Source organism: Aspergillus fischeri, genomic scaffold (genome assembly GCF_000149645.3).
Source record: "Aspergillus fischeri NRRL 181 1099437636264 genomic scaffold, whole genome shotgun sequence".
NCBI classification, from domain to species: domain Eukaryota; kingdom Fungi; phylum Ascomycota; class Eurotiomycetes; order Eurotiales; family Aspergillaceae; genus Aspergillus; species Aspergillus fischeri.
This window is the reverse complement of record NW_001509762.1, coordinates 3,392,926-3,414,334: the sequence shown is the minus strand read 5'-3', so window position 1 is coordinate 3,414,334 and position 21,409 is coordinate 3,392,926. Positions and strand designations below refer to the sequence as shown.

The 21,409-nt window shown below is 49.8% G+C and overlaps 4 protein-coding genes across 4 annotated transcripts, besides 3 other annotated features; 1 reads left to right on the top strand and 3 right to left on the bottom strand.

The window, feature by feature from the left end:
* Positions 1–124: 124 nt before the first annotated feature.
* On the bottom strand, positions 125–1,302 carry NFIA_083700 (short chain dehydrogenase/reductase family protein; the record flags this gene model as incomplete). Its single annotated transcript, XM_001260314.1, has 2 exons — positions 125–1,160; positions 1,220–1,302. The coding sequence occupies 2 exons, from the start codon at positions 1,300–1,302 to the stop codon at positions 125–127; spliced, it is 1,119 nt and encodes a 372-aa protein (XP_001260315.1).
* A 1,237-nt stretch (positions 1,303–2,539) lies between these two features.
* Positions 2,540–6,244, bottom strand: clcA (putative C6 finger domain protein; the record flags this gene model as incomplete). The annotated part of the gene is made up of 6 exons (XM_001260313.1): positions 2,540–3,432; positions 3,486–3,688; positions 3,749–3,829; positions 3,894–5,336; positions 5,402–5,514; positions 5,609–6,244. 6 exons carry the CDS (start codon positions 6,242–6,244, stop codon positions 2,540–2,542), a joined length of 3,369 nt encoding a protein of 1,122 aa, XP_001260314.1.
* Positions 6,245–7,246: 1,002 nt separating this feature from the next.
* Positions 7,247–7,294: a microsatellite.
* A 292-nt stretch (positions 7,295–7,586) lies between these two features.
* Positions 7,587–7,649: a microsatellite.
* Positions 7,650–8,526: 877 nt separating this feature from the next.
* Positions 8,527–8,549: a microsatellite.
* Positions 8,550–15,390: 6,841 nt separating this feature from the next.
* Positions 15,391–17,350, bottom strand: NFIA_083680 (uncharacterized protein; the record flags this gene model as incomplete). Its single annotated transcript, XM_001260312.1, has 3 exons — positions 15,391–15,636; positions 15,688–17,069; positions 17,326–17,350. The coding sequence occupies 3 exons, from the start codon at positions 17,348–17,350 to the stop codon at positions 15,391–15,393; spliced, it is 1,653 nt and encodes a 550-aa protein (XP_001260313.1).
* Positions 17,351–19,579: 2,229 nt separating this feature from the next.
* Positions 19,580–20,833, top strand: NFIA_083670 (uncharacterized protein; the record flags this gene model as incomplete). Its single annotated transcript, XM_001260311.1, has 1 exon — positions 19,580–20,833. One exon carries the CDS (start codon positions 19,580–19,582, stop codon positions 20,831–20,833), a length of 1,254 nt encoding a protein of 417 aa, XP_001260312.1.
* Between the last annotated feature and the right edge of the window lie 576 nt (positions 20,834–21,409).

Here is a 21,409-nt window from a genome sequence, read left to right as displayed (position 1 = left end):
CAGCCAGTAGTCCCACACTGATTACTAAAAGTCTCACTCGGGTCTAGACAGCGTCAGCGTGACAAGCGAAGCAAACAGTCCAAGCACCAACCAAGCTCAACCAAGTCATAAAGTAACACAGCTTCTAATCAGCACGCATCAATCTCTCCAACCAGGACCTCAGCGAATGCTGGAACCAAGGCGGAAAGCTCCTCAGGTTCCGAGCAAGCCACCCTGAGGAACCCGGCACAACAACATGCCCACTATTCCCCTTGAGGATCTGTCTCACCAACTGCTCCGCGACCGTCTCCGGCTGCTGCAGCGGATTAAACCACGTATCCTCCGGAGTTAACTGCCCGATGAGCGCTGTCTGCGTGAATCCAGGCGTGAGCAGCACCGTCCGCACCCGCGGGGCATGGTACCTCGTCACCAGCTCCGCCGCCAGCCCCTCGTGGAACGAAATCGCCGCAGCCTTGGTGGCGGAGTAATCGACCATATTGGGGGTGGTGGTATATCCCGCCAGCGAGGCAACGGTGGCCACCATGCCGTGGTTGCGTTTGACCATGTGCGGCAGGAACTCGCGCGCAAGCCAGTAGTGCGCGAGGGTGTTGACCTCGAACTGGATGCGGGTGTCCGCCTCCGTGCCGCCGAGTATGGTCTTGCCGCTGCAGACGCCAGCGTTGTTGATGAGGACGGTGGGCTCGCCCAGAGTTGCGCGGATGTCGGCAGCGGCGGCCGCGATGGCCGAGGGCGAGGTGATGTCGCATTTGTGGAAGCGGACGGTGGGCGGGAGGCGGCCCTGGTCCTCCTGTGGTGAGTGGATGTCAAGGATGGCGACCTTGATGCCGCTGTCGCCGAGCAGCTGCGCGATTCGTCTGCCTATCCCGTTGCTGCCACCTGTCAGCACAACCACCTCGCGATTCCAGTCGTACCGGTCCGAGACGCCATTGTTCAGGGTCCGGGTATTGAGCCAGGCGTTAACATGGCGGAGGACGGCGAGCAAAGTGAGGAGCTGGAGGGCCTGGAAGGATCGCGGGTGCTCGAGGGCGAGTTGGTGGCCCTTCGCGGTATACTGGGCCGCCAGCAGGAGAGGGAGCGTCTTCCAGGGACTCAGAAGCGTGTTCTGAATCCATTTTCCGAAGACATCGGCAGTGAACCCTATCCTCCGAGAGAACACGCTCCTTTAAAACCAATAGCCTAGCAAACAGTGGACATGTGGGATGGGAAGCAATTAACCAACCTTCGCGTGAAAGCCAATTCCTTTGCGTCACCATGGTAGAAATCAATAAAAGTGTATTCCTGCAATTCTAAGATGCAGACCATCTAATAATCAGGTTATGCTGGACGATAGCCCCTTGGACCCTTTAATCTCAAGCATGACCTCCTTAATGAGTGACCTGCATATATAGGCGAGCCGGAGCATGATGGTTGTTGCTGATCGTCCAAGCAAGGGACTGCAGGGAAAAGCTTCAGAAGCAGCCGAGGCGGGCTCGACGTCCCTCGCCAATGCTGCCCTGTCCAATGGCATGCTACTGCTCATGCTAGATATTCAGCGTTCATTGAATGATTGTCCTACAATTGTCAGTTATAATTGGTGTAATTCGCTGGTCACGGGTACTTTTCTCCTTGCCGAATCATGCGTTGTACAAAACCTGGATCGCCTCCGAGCAGGAACATGTCTCTCCATCATCTCTACAGTCACACCGCTGTCCCTGTTGTGCATCACGCACGGCGAGTGCTCCTGAGATGCAAGATTTTATTTGAGTAACACAGGCTATTCGACAAACAAGTCCTATCCTGAACTCTTATAATGAAAACAATGACCCATTGACTCCAAAATATGGTAGAAAGTCGCACACCATCACTTCCATCCCCAGCCATTGGCGACAATCATCTGTTAGACTTTGAGCAATCCCGCATGTGATATTCGGCCGTCCAACTGTCCAAGAATGCAGGTAGCCAGGTCAGTTGGCAACCATTAACCCTGCTTCGCTGAAAATGCAACGACTCGATCCCTCCCAGAGGTACCCAATTCCAGTCACAATGGTAGGGTGTAACCAGCGCCGTTTGAACAACAAGGAGGAACAAGGTATCAAACCAAACAAAAAAGGTCCGAGGCTAGATAATGCCGGTATGATCAGAATAATTTCACGTAGCCACCCATCCATTCCCAATGCGCAGCAAATTAATCAAAAAGAATAAGCCAAGATCTTGAAGCCCTGCCCAAGAATGACTGATGATAAAACAAAGAACCGCCGTGCAAGACACCTATGTATGTATGTTATATATGAACCGTGCCATGTCAGGCATCAGTATATGCAAGGGAGCCAAGGGTCGAAGAAAAGAGCATGGACCAAAGAGGGGAAGAGAGGCTCGAGTCGAGTTATGTCCTAAAAAAGAAATAGATTCGAAGGATCGGTATAGATTGGATAGTTGGTGTTTGTAGAAGCCCCATTCTGGCGACGAGGTCTACCTTTTCAGGCGACCCGCGGAAATATCGTGCAGGCGATTTTCTGAGGCGGTCTCCCCTAGGGGCAGCGAGACGGGAAGCGGTATGAACCTAGCTATAGGCGGATGAGAAACTCGTGGCGGGCTCTCCGAAAATCTTCTCATAGATTTCGGTGAGAATCCGCGCATCAGCTCGAAGACTGGGGGAGATGTATCGGCTCTGCAACAGGAATTTAATTGTTCGCTTGAGAAGTTTTTCAAGCACATTCCGGTCCACCAGCTCTGACAGACAGGACATGTAGGTTGCAGACAGCACGAGCATATTGCCGAATTGGGCATGAGCAGTTCCAAAAATATTTGTCACGATCGGACGACCTTCAATTCCATCAAAGGCCTCTGTACTCAAGATTGCAGAGTCGATGCATACTTTGCAGGCTCGTCGTAGCTTAGGCGGTAGATCTCGGTATGCAATGGTGCCCATCGAGCCTCCTTGAAAGGAAGAAGGAGCGCTATGGACTCCTATGCCCATATCACTCGACAGACGCACCACGTTTGAAGCCCGTTGACTGTGTGGTAATGAGGGCGAAACCTGCTGAGATTTCGAGCCAGAGAGAACGGACCCGGCGGGTGACTCGACTGATGCGGCAGTTGGATTGGGATTGGGGAGTCCAGCAAAATGCAGAGCATGGTATAGGAGAGGACGGTGGATGATGTATCGTGCACCGTAATATTTGGCCCGCATACGAGCAACGTTTATGTCGTTCGAGGGGGGATCAGTGTCTTTCCATTTCATGATCTCTGGAAGACTATTTCGCCACAGTTCGAGATTCATGCTAAGAATTTCTTGCACGTTTGAGGTCCACCGGTTGTTACTCGAGCTGCTCGTGGTTGTAGTATTGCTGGAAGGATTAGCTGTGATTGCGGCGATTGCAGCGTTGACAGCGCTCGCAGAACCAGCAGCATTAGTGGCACTGCCCGGGTTTGCATTGTTAGAGCCTTGTTGTCCTATAGAAGTATAAATAGCGGTTTTCCTGGTGACATGGTCTTAGGTGCCTTACTCTCAACTTTGTACAGATCAGTGTGGACACGGTTAAGGACTTTCCGGAGGTGGATTTGGGCAGAATAGAAAAACATCATCATGGTACTGGGCGCGCAGATTTCATTTGGCAAAGCAAGTGTGAAGCGTCCCTTTGGTAGACCTATACGTGACTCTGCACGAGAAATGCCACTGGCGGGGAGATCAAGTTCTGCAAGAATATCACTACATTCGGAGTTAGTTGGGCCCGCAGGCTAAATCTGACAGCGACCATCACAAACATACCTCTCAAGCTGAAGACATGTCCAATACGCAAAATCGTAGAGGTCTTTCATAGGCCCGTCCTGCATCTGGTCATAGCGTTTCCTGGTACTGCAGTCAGCAAGTCACCTAGGTTGAGGGCTCAGTTCGGCTTTAGACAAAGGCTTACGATCGGATGAGTACTTGACAAGCGCGAGCGGCTTGGTATATCCATCCATGACTCTGGAAAGGATGCGCTAGTTGGCCGGCGTAAAGTCCTGCGAGCAAAGCCGCTTGAACATGAAGCAAGCCATTGGCCCCTTGAAGGCCTCCCAGGATCTGCGTGGCATATGCATAATAAGATAAACCCGGAATGACATCGACGTTTCTGAGATGTCGATTGGCAGGCACGTCTCGACCTGATGACGCCGACCGCCCTCCGACACTTCTCCGACCGTCAACAGGTGAGGGAGACGGGACAGCGTGCGGTGCGTAGAAGCTCCCCTGCGCTGGAATAATCATGTCAGATCCAGCGGGAGATAGGACGCTCCGGGTAGGCGGGCCAGGGATCCACTCTTTGCGAAAATCCGGGGGGTTATCTGTGACAGGACCGGGGACTGGTGCTCCCACTTCGCAGATACTGCCCAGCGCAAGCACGAGAAGGAGAACAGCATTGTCAATTGACTTTTCAATGCGACGGCTCGTCGCTTCTGTCCTAACGCCCGCGGAAGTTGGAAAATCGCACGCTGCACCTTGCAAAGTATCACATGACCTTTTTCTTTTTGCACCTCGGGGCATGTCGCCTGTCCCTGTAGGCGTCGATCCAGATGTCTTCGGTAAGCAATGGAACTTGATGAACATTTCGATCTTCTTGTCCAGGTCGCTCTGGTCGAGGAAGGGATGAAGTTTGTGGATGTGCTCCAGGTAACTGCGATGATAGCGACGGATGGTGTCTGGATCGGCCCACAGAGTACCAAACTCGTCAACCCCCTTGTCTCGAAGCTTCTGCGGGAAACCGCTGGGATGAGAGCTTTGCGTCCAAGGGCTACTCGGCGATGCTCGGTGCGTGTGACTATCATCCCATCCGCTGCTGGAATTCGAGCTAGTTAATGGGGTTGGCGACATGCGATCCTCACTTGTGTCGTCGCCCTCACCGCAGCCGTAGACGCGAATCAAGCCACGTTGCTCTTCAAGCATCATCACATAATCCTCGTCGTACTCGCGGGGATAGAGCAGGTTCCTAATCGATGGCCAGGAGAGCAACTTGTGGGCAGCTGTTGTATGTTCCACCGGGATGGACAGCTCACCGTCCTCCCTCTCCGCATAACTCTGCCCTGGAGGATCATTCGAATCCAACTGCTGCATTCCATCTCCATTCTTGGATTCTGACTCAAGCAAAATATCAGTAGCACTTGGTTTCAGCAATCTATCGAGTGTCTGCTTGGGTGGCATTGATCGGGTGGCATCTTTGACAGCCAAAAGTTTCGGCTCTTTCAATCCGACCTCGTTTGAAATCTTACTTAGCGTCATCCCATGTTCCATCTGTACCGTTTGAAAATGCGTCAGACGCTCGTCGAGCTTATCTTCCAGATACTGTATCTTGTCCAAGATCTGCTGGGTGGCCTTTTCCTGTCTAGCTTGAGGGTCAGTATCTGACAACCAACCAACTGAAAGACAGAAGTCAGGCAGGTCACGCACTTGTGGGGGGGAACTTCTTTATAGACACATATCAAATTGTTCTCCTTGCAGTGGCTGCAGGCGGGCCGCCCTTCATCGCACTTTGCTTTTCTTGCTCTACACTGATCGCAGGCCTTTTAGACAATGGAACGAATGTAAAGTTAGTCTATTTTCTTTGTACCCCGCGCAGTCTCGTTTCTCTGCGCCATGGAAAAAGACAGTCATTACCTGTTGAGCCCGGGCAGCCTTGCGCTGACGCATACCAAAGGCTTGATTCTGGTAATAATTCGGCTCATAGGGAGCAGGAGTATGCGAAATATGCGGGACCGGTGTCGGAAACTGAGCTGGAGGCATCGTGTGCGGGGCTGGAGGAGGGGGAGGGGGGGGATCGCCATTACTGCTCTGTTCTTGAGGGGGATATGTCATCCGCGGACGAAAGTCGGGGGGCGCCGAATGAGGAGGAGGACCTGGATGCGTCGGTGCTGAATGGGGGATGGAATCGTGCGAAGCTCCATTCATAGGACGAAAAGTCGGCGCATGCGACTCTGTCGGGGTGAGACTGGGAGCAGGCAAACTATTTGGCCGGCCATACGGCCCTTCGGGAGGTAGCTGAGGCAACTCTCGATTCGGTATGACAGGATACCCGTGAGAGGGCAGGGAAGGTTGAGGGGGGTTGGAGGCCCGTCGCTGCTCGGCGTGATGATGCTCGAAGGACGGTGGGTAGGGGCGCCATGGCTGATCGTATGCTCCCGGCGCATTTGCCAGGCCATGCGCCGCCTCAGGAGGAATGCGATGATGCATTTGACGGGGGGGAGGGCCGGAGTAAGGAGGGAGCGCCTGTGGCTTATCGTCCGTTCCAATCATTTCGACAATGGTAGGTCCGCACCTCCGGCCGGTGACTCCAGGTTGCCGTAATTCCGCTACGAACGGTCTGTTCAGTGCGACAGTCATACAGTCATGAGGACATGTTGCAGTCCCGCAGAAATCACAATGTGCAATGTCAAGTGAGCGAGTGGGGTGGAGGGACAGCGAGAGTTGGACAAAGCTCAAGAGCTTCCCGAAAGAGGTAATTCAGCCGGTCAATTCTTTTAGCTCTCGATAGTCTGCGTTGCGCGTTTCACTCTTCTATTTTTCTCTCCATCCCTCTTCTCGGATCGATATCTTCCTTTGAAACGTTTGCGACCAGTAGCTCCGAACGATGCAGTCGAACGGTTAGAGGCGCAGTTTGGGGGAAGTATTGATTGACGAGCGACGGCAGTTACGAACGCGTAAAGGCACGGTGGAATAGCTTTCCGATAGCTATCCAGGAAGAGCCAGCAATCCGTTAACTAGGAGAGAGAATTAAGAAATGATGCAAGAAATAGACAAAGAAAATAATCGAAGCAATGACAAGTGAGCGGCCAGAGGACGAAGGAAGGCTAATGCAACGGGATACCCAAGGAGATGGGTAAGGATAGCAGGATGGAGAGCAAAAGCAAAGCGGATGCACAATAGCCGGACCGTTCAAAGGTACCAAGCCTGTTATAGTGCAACGGGGGGAAGAGGGAAGAGCAACAGATCTGCGGCCACACTAATTACAGTGGGCACTTGACCCTGGTAAGCTGTTGGCAGGGGAAGAAGGTACTTTTTTAGTAGCTTCAGATGGAGCTGACCAGGGTGGAGGGTTGAGGGTACATGTGGTGGCATCATTAATATAAGAAATCATACTGACTCGGCTTGGAGAGGCAAAAGACGGGGGAAAGAAGAAAAGGTACACATCGGTAACTTCATAGATCCATCTGGCACAGTCCAAAAGCCAGTAAGGACTGAAAGATGGTAAGGTAGTACGATGGTGATAACGACAGAAACAACCCACCTTGGTGAATGAAATGCAGTGCGAATGAAGAGGAAATGCAGTGCGAATGAAGAGGAAATTGAAGAGAAGCAACCAGGCAAAAAGGATGGGAAGATGGAAAACAAATGATGATGGAATCATGGGACACTTACACAAGAATACGGAGTAGGCTAGGTATCAACCCAGAAAGGATAATTCAAAGAGAATGGAGACGCCAGAGGTTGCCTTTTTCACACTCCGATCCTTCGGGAGATGGATAGCTGTTTAGCTAGGTAGGTAAGCCAAGCTGTCGGGTCGCCCTGGGTGTGTCAAGAATCGATCGAGCAAATGGTGGCAGAGCTTGAGGTGTCGGGAAGGGTGAGCTCCAGGAAAAATAATAATAATAATAATAATGTAGTAAAAATAATGATAATACCGGATAATAATAATAACAATCACCTCAGATTTTTATCAAATGGTAATGGTAACGGTATTAATTCCCAAGAAACGCGGAGATGGCCCCAAAAGGGCAGGCCGGTTTGGATGGAGCAGGAGTTGGAGACTCGAGGGGCGGAAATATGATTATTAAGGTGGAAAATGGAAGTGAGGATGAAGGATCGATAATCCCCGTGATCAAGATAGAAGGAGGGGTTGGAAATGTAGGCTGCGTTGTTGACAGTTCAATAGTTCCACACTGTCACCATGGAATCTCAGTAACAGCCTGTTTACTGTAAGGTGAATATCGTAGATTTGCGACGCGGAGAAGATCGAAAGAAAGCGATCAGAGAAAGTAGTTTGGCCGTCGAGATGCTGTTGGTGCTCTTGGTACTGACAAGACTGATGAGGAGATGGCATAGAAGGATGCACAGAAAATGCCCCTCTTTGATAGCAGTAGCCTTAGTAGCTGTGCTTCTCTCCTTTGATTCGGTTGGCTCAGGATCTCTTTTGAGTGGAGGGAATGTCAGTAAGTAGTAGTAGTAGTTACCTTAGGTACCTGAGGTGAATAGATAATAATCAAGGTAATGAACCTCCGACTCTAAAGAAATACGGAGAAGTAGAAAGGCACACTTTTCTCTGCGTCTCTTGTTTCTTTGATCTTCTTTTGTTTTTCTTTCTTTTGTTTTTGACGCGCGCGTCCTTCTGACTGACTGGGTCTTGTTACTTGTAACCTGAGCCAGGATCCTGGTTCGCATGTATTAACACAAGCCACCGGAATTGACAGATCGTTTTTGGTCCTTGTTGGGGTTCCTCATTATTTTACGCCTCCGGGTCTGGGAGCTGTCTCGGTTTTTGGTCCCCTGAGGTGTTTGACTGCTACACTGGGGGGAAAAAGAAATAAAATAAAATGAAATAAAACATAGAATAATCATGATAATAAGGAAAATAAATAGTGTGGAAATGCACATACTACTACGTACCTACTTCTACGGAGTGGAGCCTAACGAAACTAATATTAATGGAATAACCGAAGCTATGGAGCAAAGCTGTCTGCTGATGTGCGGGATCATGGGCGGGCTGAAGGACGAAATAATAATAACAATAATTCTAATTCATTTCCACCCAAAGCATTGGAGAACCTCCGAACTCCGTTCTCCATATCGATCTACTTCTTTTGAGTCTCCTGAATAGCCTGCAAATAGATAACGATTAGCGTTTACGGGACGTTTTCTGAATCTGAGTTTCTTTCAATTTCCTATTTTGTAGCTGAGGGTCCGCCACTATTTACGGCGTAGCTCTTGAGCCGTCTGAAATATGCCACATGGAGAGTAGGTAGGAAAGATATGGAGTAAAGAGGACGGGAGGACTGGAGGGGACATGTTCCCGCACCGTTTGAGGACAGCTTTTCATCTTTGGCATCCTTGATACAAGACTATAGTCGGCATTGAGTTTGCAGAGCAAATCTTATTCCTAACCGACTGTCTGGGATGAGGTCTGTTAGAGGGAAATTAGTATAGACTAGAGTGTAGGTAGACACCTAAGGACCCAAGGTAAACGGGTTCTGTTGATACCCAAGTTTCGGAGGGCGCGGAATCCATTAATGGGCGCTAGGCACACCCTTGGGTTCCCGAATATACTCCGTGAATATCCATGACTTGCTCATCATTGCCTTTAAACATTTTTATTCTTGATCAGCAAGTATGACCATCAGCCAAAATCAAACATTGTTTAAGAGATCAGACCAAGAATGGAGAGGTCTCGAGGGTAGACTACGTACCCAGACACTGATGGAGCCACGGATTGAACGGTTGGCATCCTCCTCCCAAGTGTGCTACTGGATGATGATCTGACTGGACAGCAAAACTGCCAATTGCCATTCAAATCAAATGATCATTACTACCATCCTTAGCAACTTCGGTTTCGTGTCATTTTGCGGTCAGTCACTTTGACCATTATTTAGCAAGGGGCGCCCTGTAAAACTCAATCTTGAAGTCTAAACTACAGCTTCATGGAGCGATTGCTTCAGAAACCGGAGGTGGATATCCACAGCCATCTCCGGTATTCTGAGAAGCATTCGACTTGATAGGCAGGTGATTCTGATGGATACTCATACTGATACTGATCGAGCCAAGGGGGAGGGGCCCTTCCCACAATAGAAGAGAAGAAGGAATGCATGATGCGACCCTGAAAGTGTGCTGCATAAATGCCCCACGCAGAAGACGGTGAGAATCATCAGGTTGCTCCGTGGCTGCTGCAGTAGGGTTCTGATGTTGTTGTATGGAGAGCCAAGTACCTTCACAGCATCGGTTTTCCAGATCCATACCACCATCTAAGGTATACTTGCCATACAGAGCAGAATCATCCCCTCCATTTATGATTTGACGCGCTGCAACCAGGCCAAAATAAAATTGCCAGCTGTCCCCTGGTTCCGTCCGCATTTTCAGGCACAACCACTCTTTGCCAACCACAGGGAAAGAAGAGACGGTAAGTTACGGGAACGGGTGTCACGCGTTCTGACAGTGGTTGTTGGTTGTGGTTCACCGCGGGATTGGCTTTACGCTCGGCAAACAACATCTGGAAGTGGAACTCAGGCTAGGACCAGGGGTGTTCCTCTCTATTCACAAGGCAGATGTAGATTTCGAATGTTGTGCTCATAGCAGCAAGTATTTGCAGAGTTTATTCAACATCACTTGACAGGTAAATATTTTGCGCCTCCGTAGTGCAATGAATGCCGCCCCTCGCTTAACGAGCAATGATAGCCTGGTCAAAGCTCTACAGCGCACTCAAAAGTGTTGGGCGCCATATTGAAGAGACAACACAATTGAGCACATAAAGTCAAACCGGTGTTCTACGGAGTTTGGGTCTGAATGCTTTGAGAATTCCCTAGTCCATGAGACTGGTGAGAAAAGGAACATCTCGTCTTCGGGAAAAAGGAGAGGCGCGAAGTCTACGACATGTTGATAGATCAACAGGTCTCAAAGACAGGGTCTGATTGCGTTTGCCACTTCTCCTTTGTCCGCTGCTAAAGTGGTTCTGTGTGATCACGGGAGAACGTAGAACACCAGAAACAAGTTTCATTCCTACGATGTTATTCTACAATGCTACATATCCTTATCGTCATCAAACGTCCAACAATGGTCGATCCCTCGAGCTAATTAGTCTACCCAAGGAAATGATTTCCTGAATCAATCTATATTCTCATATGACATTCTACGCTCTACCTGTGTCTGCCTCCAGTTGTTATGATGTAGTCTAGTTATCATCAAGTCCCGATGAAATTGCCTACCGATCGAATTGTGTGGATCGTCTGCCTAAAATTCCATAATCCCGTCCCCTGGAACCTCCGTCGGTTGGCAGCATCATATCTGTTGGTTGGATCATCCAGCCGAAACAGGCGGTCCACAACTTTCTAACACTCAATCAAGTGCGTATTCAGCAATGTACACAGTACAGGCGACTTGACGCAAATTTACTGCAAATGATGAATGCTATCAAATTCTACCCAAACAGAGTACGTAGTACAGCCCTCGTTCAGGCCTCTTTCTCTGTAAGGATGAAAACTAAAACTCCCCACAGGACAAAGATCTACAGTATCCACCCGAACGGCGGACAAGGCATCGGTTCAGAATGAAGGAAATGGAAGCGTCCGCCGTCCGCCGTCCGACGTCCATGTTGCGGATGATGTACATGCATACTGCAATGTATGTCTGTATGACAGAACCGGAGGATGGTCAGGTGCCTGAAGCAAGGGATAGCCCTGTCCTGTTCAGAACCCCAGTGTGGCGGACTGCTGGCTCGGATCTGCATGGGGTAAACCAACAGTGCAACCAGGTAGAGAGCTCTCTCTAACTCTACTCATGCTTCCATGCCTAGTTGTCCTTGTCGGTGGCTCTTGCTCCGGTGTTACGAGTCTCCTACCTCGCGGACTGAGATTGCAAGAAGGAGAGGCTAGCATGCTGTTGTTCAACCTAAGATCTCTGCTGCTACCACTACCGCAACCACTACAGCTACCGCGTTTGCGATACCGACTTGGTTTAATGCTACAGCAACTCAAACTGACTCCCATTTTATGGGATGCAAACGTCTTTGGAAAGGTGCATATTCATCAAGTCGCTTCCCTCACTGCTTACCGGCTAATCGCACATCAACGAGAGAAATGCGGCTATTGCTTAACCGGAGCCTTTATTCTGGGTCTCCAGACTCAGGAACAAGACTTGCGCCGTCATTGGACACTGGAGCCGCTTCCCATCAGTCCTGGTCATGTATCGGATAACTCTCGAGACTGACGCGGGCCAGCGAGTCAAGGACCGAGACAGGATGCTCAGTTGAGCCTTGGACAAGCTGACGTATTGATTGTTTGGAGTAGCTGAAGGAGGACATCCGGTCCAGCCTTGATTCATCCCCAGTTTTGGATATTCATCAGCAACTCTATTTAGGAGAGCCACAATTTCCCCGTACCAAATCTGAGGAAGCGGGACAGCCCGCTGCCCGTCTACAAGTTGGGCCCTGTTACATAGCGTGCTCATCCATGGCTTGGCGCAGAAGGATTTGCTTCTATCAATTTCGACCATGGACGTCCGAATTGTGGCCCGAGGAGAAGGCCTGATCTTTTAAGCCTAACATTGACACAGATACCCTGGCGATAATCATATAAGAGTACTGCTACGATAATAAGAGAAACAGTCAGCATCTTCTCTTCAACACCGTGAACATGCCTAGCTGCATATGGAAGTAAAACCCGACACGTGGATGGCGTACATCTATCTCAAATGCGCAACAGACTCAACACTATGAGATGGGGTATTCTAGCATACTCCGCAATCACCCTATATGACCGATCGACTCCTATGGAGAATGAACTACCAGATTGACTGATGAATGTAACCCCTCGTAATGATTAACTCCCCACAAGCCTACTTTCCATTTTCTAGGTGAACCTTACTGTCATCCTGACTCGATCAATCACCTGCTCTAGTCCCATCCTGACCATTTGCATGTTCTTACAGAGTGCACAAACGCAACCACAAAACGACCGATCAGACTGATGAACCATGGTTTGCGACATCTGAGAGGTTGATCGGTAGTCGAGACAAGAGCTCGGATCGCTTGATCATGCCGCTGCATGTGCATAGTCTGCATGGGATGTCAGATATGTATGTCTCTCTGGAGAGCGTCAAGTTGTGGCCCTTGAGGCTCTGGTGGAAGCGCAGCAGGTGAAGCAGTCTATCATTCTCACAGTTCTAGATAATCAACACCTATATTTATCAGAGATTTAGAGCGTCTTGATGCGCGATATATTATCATCAATTACGAAGTTCGTTCTTGATATGGTAGATGCCACTAGCTGTATATGTAGACATGCATATGGTCTAACCTGAATGGTTATGGCCAAGGTTTCCGATGACCATGTATCTAAATACTGTCTCTTCTAGGGGAGGCCAGTGGGCGCAACAGTTCTCCGTAATTGCTCACCTGAAACTGAGTAGGTTTTCCTGCTGACCGAGAGGAAATTTGATTATCTGGTGGGATGTATAAACTGACCAGCGGCGCAGTACGGAGTCCTCTGCAGCTGGCTTGCGCATGGACTACGCAGCTGTGAACTAACCACAGCCCATTGCGGATTCAACTACTCTAGATACCTTGGTAGCCCAGGGTAGATAATATTAATACCTTGCAGTTGCAGTAATGGAGTAAATTCCCCCCGAATCCTCACGTCAGTCATCGATCCACCGACCTGGTTGACGGGCTCGGGAGGCTTCAACATGCTTTCGCGGGTAACCCATTCCCTATGACTGTAACGGCATCGGTGGAAGAGGCCAGAATCAATGATCGTCATATCCGCACTCCCTCTGTACGGTAGTTTTGACGATTGTCATTTGTCGTACTGATCATCTGGTACAGAGTATTAAAGATTTTATCCTTAGCCGCAAGAACCCCCAATACTTACCGGTCAGCCCCGGACCCCAAGCGCGGTCCCTCAAGCCACTCGATCTATCACATTTCCATCACTCTAATGGAGTTTTTGTCACTTTCCAGTGTTCACTGTTCAATGAGACAGGCGTGAGGGGTTTGTGGCCCGAATATAACCGTATTGACATGTTCATTTTACAGAAAGCACGGTGTACTTTGGCTGTACCTATGTAACTATGCAGTATTCAGTAATGAAATACTGTTCCGGTGTTTGTCCGTCCTTGCTTGCTATAATATATGAGGTGCATGTCTAGATATGATATACATGATTCCGAGGCCATTCATCTATGCTATCTTACGGCGACATGGCAAGGTGATACCCTGGTCCTTACACTATCTACCATAACCATGGAACATGTCAGTATGGAGATAAGCTCAATTTGATACTTCTTGCGCACTGTGCACCACCAATGGCCCAAGCGTACTCTTACCATCCTCACTTTGATCAGCAGATGGACCAAGCACTCTAGCCTTACCACCCAGCGTCAGGACCAGCTGCATAGAGCATAGGCATAGGCCATACGCTGGTGAAATCAATCATGAAATCGAAAGGCTGAAACTTCTTCAGCGAGGACCAAGACAGTAGTCTAGCTCCGAGCCGGAGCAAATCCATAGGTGCAATGCACAGATGGACTGGTCTGGATCACCGCGCAGAAGTACGGTGCTACCATGTTGCCATTTATATTGACTTTCTTCGGATGCTATGACTGCAAAGATTGGCCAGATAGACCCTCAGTGCAGGGTATAAAGTACAGGAAATGCATGCTCCAGCCCCTGATCGCCACCATGTGTCCTGGAATCGGCCAAAACTGACCTGCGATGGCCTCGTAATTCGTACCACTCTTTTCTTGCTCTCGTCTCATCGTCATGATTGACTAGACTAGAACTATTTTATCAGAGCTCACAGGAACGAAGTCGATAATCATAGGGAGGTACAGGCGACGACCATCACAAGGCAACCCCGCACAAACCCCCGAGGACATAAAACACTCCAATGTGATCGGACCGGATATCATTTCCCCCTCCTTAGGTTGGATAGCTCAAGCCACGCAATTGCAACTATAGGACCAAGATAGACGCCGGACACGAGAAACCGAGGCGAAGGCGATGATCGTCGGGGCCTCACTTTTTCCTGCATGGTGACTGATTTGGAGAATCCCGGAGAGGCATGATATCATATTCAGGGATTGTAATCTCAAGTCTCGACTCTCAAGACTTGGGTCTTGAGTGTCTGGGTATTGAATTCGAATATTCTGCACAATCACGAATGTGATGTGAGTGTGGTGTGCTGGGGCGACCACATGGCTTCGTCTGTCTTTGGTTCGGGTTCGAGGGGGGTGGCCCTGCGTGCTCCTATTCGACTTCAGGGGGGATTTTAATCATAGCCGCAGTCATGCCAATCATTACTTCCTTGCTCCGGCAGGACGTAGAGCAAGTACAAGTTGTGTGCTGCAAAGCTGCACATAGACATAGCTGACTGCACTGTCTATATCTCTACATGTGTTGAGTACAGGAGATATTTGGAATGACTGCGTACTGCACGCAACCTTCATCTATGGTATACCATATGTAAGGGAATATGACTTGCAGATATATTGTGGTTGATGGTCTCTCGGTCCTCCCTTGCGTCAGGTTAATTAGCTTGATTTGATTTCATCTAAACATGCAGAAGGAGGATGAACGCGTGTGCTCTATGTAGATATCGTGTTCGCATACTGGTAAATGTGGTGATGCTCAACTCGCATCTGGATTCTCGCTAGAAGTAAGTCTAAGGGCTGGTCATAGACGGTCATTGCCTGCGCAAAAGATAGTGGAACATTGTCCACAAGCCCTGAAACACCTCGAGGCGTTCCTGCGCGTCAAACAAGTCATACCATTTCGTTCGCCGAAGCTTGAGAACCTGCCAGGGCTGATCAAGCGTGTCGGTCTCCGGGGGATAGTCACTCTCGCCTGTTGTGAGTAGGTCCAGATACCGACGGTGGATTCGAAGGTGAAGAATGGCAACGTGATGATTGATGGAGGAGAGCATATAGATCTAGGACAGGATTAGCATAAGTTCGCACATGCCATTGGTGATCCAGCATACATCGTCGAATGGACTGTCCTTGTCTTTCCCAATCTGAATGTACCTCATCCGTCTGTCCCAAAGACTTGGCCCTGGCTGCACAATCTTCCACTTCTCGGCATTGCTAAGCTTCCGCCCGGAGCCCGCGCGACGGGATGCGAGAAATGGATGCTCGTACTTAGAGCGCTTGCGGTCATTGCCATCCCTCGCAGGCTGGTCCTCGCAATTGCTGTTGTCCTGCGTGTCCTGGGTCGCTCCGCCCCATCGGGGTTTGGTTGCCCACCACTTGCCCTCACCGGCTTTCACTTCCGTCGTCCCTTGCCTCGCGCGTTCCTGCGCGGCCAAAAGCATGGCACCGAGCTCCCGAAACAGGTCGCATACCTCCCCAACGCCGGACCCTGGTGCGTCTTCAGGTCCTCGGAACGAGGTCTCCGGCCTGCATTGGGCAACAAAGACAGGGCCTTCCATGACACCGCTACGGGCCAATTGGCGGTCTTTGGGCGATCGCGCAGCCTGGAAGGACTGTCGGATGGGGAAGAGGATTTTCTTGACGGTGAGTCGCGGTGGGAGCATCGGGACAGTTACTTGGCAACCAAATGGCCAGGCGGCCATCTCAGCCAGCGCTCGCACCGTCTCCTCCCGAACATCCTCTGGCATTTCCTGTCCGCTACCTATCCGGCGGCCGGTATATCTTTGAACAGTCGGTTGCTGCCCCTCTTCCCGGTCCGACGACGGTTCGTCGACGGTCTGTGTCGTTGGTGGGTTGTCGAACTCCATTGGCGTAGTTGTTGAGTCCTGTAGCTCTGACGGCTGCGGTTCGCCATCTGTCTGCATCTTGTCTTCGTCGGACGCTACTTCAGGAGTGGCGGGGCGCTCGAAGTAATTGTCCAGGCTTGAATCCCACCACTGCGACATTCGCTCCAGCCCCATCCAAAATTTTCGTGCATTAGCCACTCGAACCCGCTGACGGCCCTCCTTGGGCGGTAGCCGTGTAACTTCTCGGAAAGCATCATCATTATCCAAGAGCAGTTCCTTCTTAAGGATCTCGAATCGGTCCGCCGCGGGGTATGGGTTACCATTGTCCATCAAAATCGGCTCGCCATCTTCGGTCTCATTACAGATACGAGCCTCCCAAGGGAGCGGAGGAAAGAGTTTTGAGCCCTGGGGGACAATGCGATCTGCAGTAATATTTGTTTCCATTCTGAGATTGAAGGCTTTCAACTTCTCTGTCGAGAGGTCCTGCGGCTGGCGGATCGACGCTAGAAGGTCGGCTATCTCCCTTAGAGACGATTCCGATGCGTTGTCCGGGACATCTAACAGGTCATAGACTGGAAAGTCGATTTTTGTTGGAGGCGGCGGGGGTGGTTTTTCTTGTTCAGGCGGCGAGCCTATCGTGGGCAACCCTATGCGTCATTAGCACTATGGTCAATGCCAGTTATTATATGTCAGGAGAGTCTATGCATTCAAGCAATGCCGAAGCCCAAAGTCAGGGAGCTCAGAATGTAGTGATTGCTTGACACGCAGACATAGCAGCCATTGGTTTTGAGCATTGACGGCACCATTGTCATGGCGGCATTCATCGATGAAGCTTTTATCATAAGGTATACTTGAATATACCACACCGATTTCTGTGTGACAACTGGTGAGGGGAAATCTTACCCAACCCACCGGTCCAACCGATCATCATAATGGTCAGGCCTGCGCTTGGTATTTCCTGTCAAGGGGACGTGTGAATATCCAGCTCCAACAAGACAGATTGTATCCAAGTATTTAGAAGAGAAGATAATGATCAAGATGAAGAATCAATCACATGCTCTCCTCTGTATATGGGAATATCGCGGGATATCGAACGAAAATGCGGCAGCTTCAATTGACCGAGTAGAATTACCATGACCGAAATCAATGATGGAATTCTTTCGGTGACAGTCAGTTCATTGACTGAGGTGGTTGATGTTGAGATCCACCACACAACACAACGATAAGGGGAATCGCAAGAATGATTGTTGTCGAAGTTGGATTGTGGTTGCGGAGAGAGCGGAATTAGTAGCATGTCCAACTGGGCCAAGGAAGAAAAAGGTACGAAAACAAGCCACTGTCAGGACTCAAGAGGGGAAGTGATAATCTTTGTCCTTGGTGGGTCGAATTAGCATCAGCATTAGTTCATGCTTTCGACCGTTATTATCCTTCTTTTATTATCACCATTCTCGAGATTGGAAGCGAGCGAGCCATCAATGTGACCGGTAGAGAAGGAAGTCAGTATATGATACCTCTGAGATATGGCATCCAGACTCCGTACTTGATAGAGGTACCAGGGGTACTTTTGAGCCCTCTCACGCGCTTTATAACAGTCACTAATCCAGCAGACTTAGAGAGACATCTAGTAGATACTATGCAATTGTATGTGACCATTCATAACCCCTATATATTGACCGCCTCTCCACATCAGGTTGCAAGTGCTCTACTCCGTATGGCTTCCACCTGGGGATGTATCGACTGCCCCGCTTTGAGGGGCAGGAGCACACAGTGTTATTTATGCCTTGGGAAGAAATGATATTTTTAACATGTACAAAGTAGGTATGTAGAGTGATTCACGAGAATAACACAGTTTATGTTATTTCGCCCGCCACTCAGGGTACCTAGGTACGCTTGCTTCATACGAAGTACAGATGACAAGCCAACGCACCAAAGCTGCCTGAGGCTGTCATATAGGATGATAGTCGGACCGTTGACTAAATCACATGATGCGTAAAGAGAAACTAATCCACACACAGACTAGTAAACAACTAATGTTTATGGCCCAATCAGGAAATATGTCATTTTCTCCGTGTAGGTAAAGTTCCCCGGCTTCAACAAGTGAAACGTCCATCGCTTGATTGATCATGGCTCAATGGATCGGCAGCAGGAGTTCTTGCTCATCATGTTCGCCAATTTTAATGGGGTTCGGTCTAGTCCCTCGGTCTTCAGGAAGAGGACCCCAACATGCTATGAAACCACTTCCCTTCTGCAGCTGCTACTCTCCCTTGAATCATGGTTAAATGAAGATACGAATCTCCAGCGACTGAGCGTCGTGTGAGGGGCTGGGGAGGGGCCTCTCGCTTCCATCCCATGCGACAGACTAATGCCCTACCAATTTATGGTCACAGTGATCACTGCATAGTTCCTCATAGGATTGGACATGCTTGTTGAACTCTGTCTCACTCAATCTCTTCCGGATGAATTTCCTCGAGTCAGGGACCACTTATCCCCTGCTTAGGTCGTTCTTCAATTGAACTCTCCCGTCTTGGGTACTACGAACTACTAATAACTAATAAGCCCTAGACTAGATCTCGGTTCCTCTCAACTCTATCCTCGTCGCTGTTCGCTCCCATAAGCCGCCCGGTCGATACCAAATACACGCGGTTGAGCTGAGCGAACCCTTATTTTCCAGGCTTTTGGTATTGACTGCTGTTCTCCGTCCTTTCGTGAGCTCATAATATCAATCTACTCGGAATCGATCTATATACTACGAAGTGGGCTAGAATGCTACGCTGAACTTCCGTGTACCACCTGTGCTTCACTGTTGAATCCTGAAACAGCAGGGCACAACGCGAATGCAGCCCCTCCGAGTCCGGACTGCTATGACCAATGCGTTCGTCTCCTGGCACGGGGCATAGTGAAACGTCAATCATGAACATATAGCGCATTTACATTTCCTATACATTCCTTCTCTCGCTCTGGACTAGAGTCACTACACTGTTCTTTTGATTTGTTGACCTCTGGTCGCTGTTGGCATTCTACGCGCCGTGACTCTATCACACTGGTCTTCATTCATCATTTCAGCGCTATCGATTCATGCATGCCAGCAATTACCGCTCTTAGCCTTCCATTCTAGCAGAGCGACCGTCGCATCCGTCCAGCCTGTGGGCTTGGCGCAATGTCGATGTCCAGTCCTTCTATCATCTTATATCAGGGCTTGAGATGTACCAAAGTGCCCAGAAGTTCAATTGCAGCGGCAACATTGCCTGCCGTCGTGCCAGAGCCTACACCATTCCTGCCAGTCTCAGTACAAGGCCCAGAACCCGTGACGACCACTCTACCATCCAGTACGGAAACCGCCCATGCAGTGTCGCTATCATCCCATATCGTCGTCGCTCCTTCAGATGTCCAATTACCCCCCCTCCCAACTACTTCCTCTCTCTCAGACTCTCCACCAGATCACGAGAGCAACACAGACATTCGCAAATCCATCCCATCTCTTACCTCTTATAATCAGACATCTGGCCTCTCGTCGACTGAGCTGTCGACTACACCGTCGAGATCGGAAGTCGTGACGACTCCTACGGCAGAGACCGGGTTTATGGTCGAGACACCCACATCGAATACAGTTACCGCAGCATTTCCTTCCGCAACGAACCCTCTGCAGAACTTTTCGGATCACGGGTCTGAAGACGTGCGCAACCGTCATACACTTCGTACGATTTTGGGCAGCATCTTCGGTACTGTGGGCTTGATCGCCGTCATACTCCTCATGTGCTTTCTGATTTATCGTTATAGACGGCGAAAACCGCGCGACGGTCGAAGTCTCGGCGGGAGCGAGAAACTGCTGCGCGATGGTCGGCACTCTGCAGACTCCTGGGCAAGCTCGCAGCATGCCTTTTTATCCAGAACATCATCTCTTTCGGATGCTCCTTCTGCTCCAGACCATGTGCCGGGTCCGAACATGGGTTATGCTCATGTCAGAAAGGGATCATCTCATCTCTCGCAGCCCAATCCAAACCCATCAGACGTATCTCTTAACATGCGGCCACGCATACGCGACGCTATTGGTGGAACTCAAGTTCACTCGACACCAGGCGACAAACCTTTTTGTCCCGAGGCTTCAACTCTCGCAGGGCCACATTCGCCTTCATACGAGAAACCAATCTCGCCAGGCATCCAAATAAACCAGGACCAGCACTCCATTTACAGCAGTGAACGCAGTCTAGGAAGTACCATCATTCTCCCAGGGCGAAGTAGCTTTGGCAGTAGCGTGCAAAGAGCGAGCTATCCGATATCCATATCGGATCTCGGGCCACCTGGACCAAATGATTCCGTGACAAGAGTCAGTACCCGGAGCGACCCGTTTGACCTGGAAGTCCCTCCAAACGCGATACACAAGCGCAGCTCTGGCCCACTTGCCAGGGGTTGATTGGCGCGAGCACTCAAGTGCTCGAGCCCAGTCAATGCGATACGTGACATGAGACACGAATGTTATCTACAGGACGAGCAGGGCTGCAGAGATTTCTTGCTTTTGTACATCATCTTTGATTCTAGTAGGTATCATTTCAGAGGATTGTATTATCATGATGTAAATGTACATCGGTTAAACTTAATCTCCATTGTTATACATTGCAGCGATTGCAGTCGCTATGCACCTCTTAAAAACATGTAGTTCGAGAGGCCGAGGCCGTGACTCCTGGCTCATACCTTATTTATACAAGACATGCTACACTTCGCTCCGCAATGAACTTTTTGAGTCCACCTCAGAAATATATATTCGCCGCAACTCCACAGACAACCCAGCTTAACTTTCCAATGCTGCAAATATCGAATTGAACCACTTCCAACTCTTACATTTCATACGATATAATAATTAAGTAAATGTGAAACCCCACAGCTACCAATTTACACAACGGTACAGGAAGGTAAGGGTTTTATAAGGCTACGCGGAAACCACAGAGACCCGACCACCTAGATAGAAGAAAAGAATTTGGATGGTCGCGAT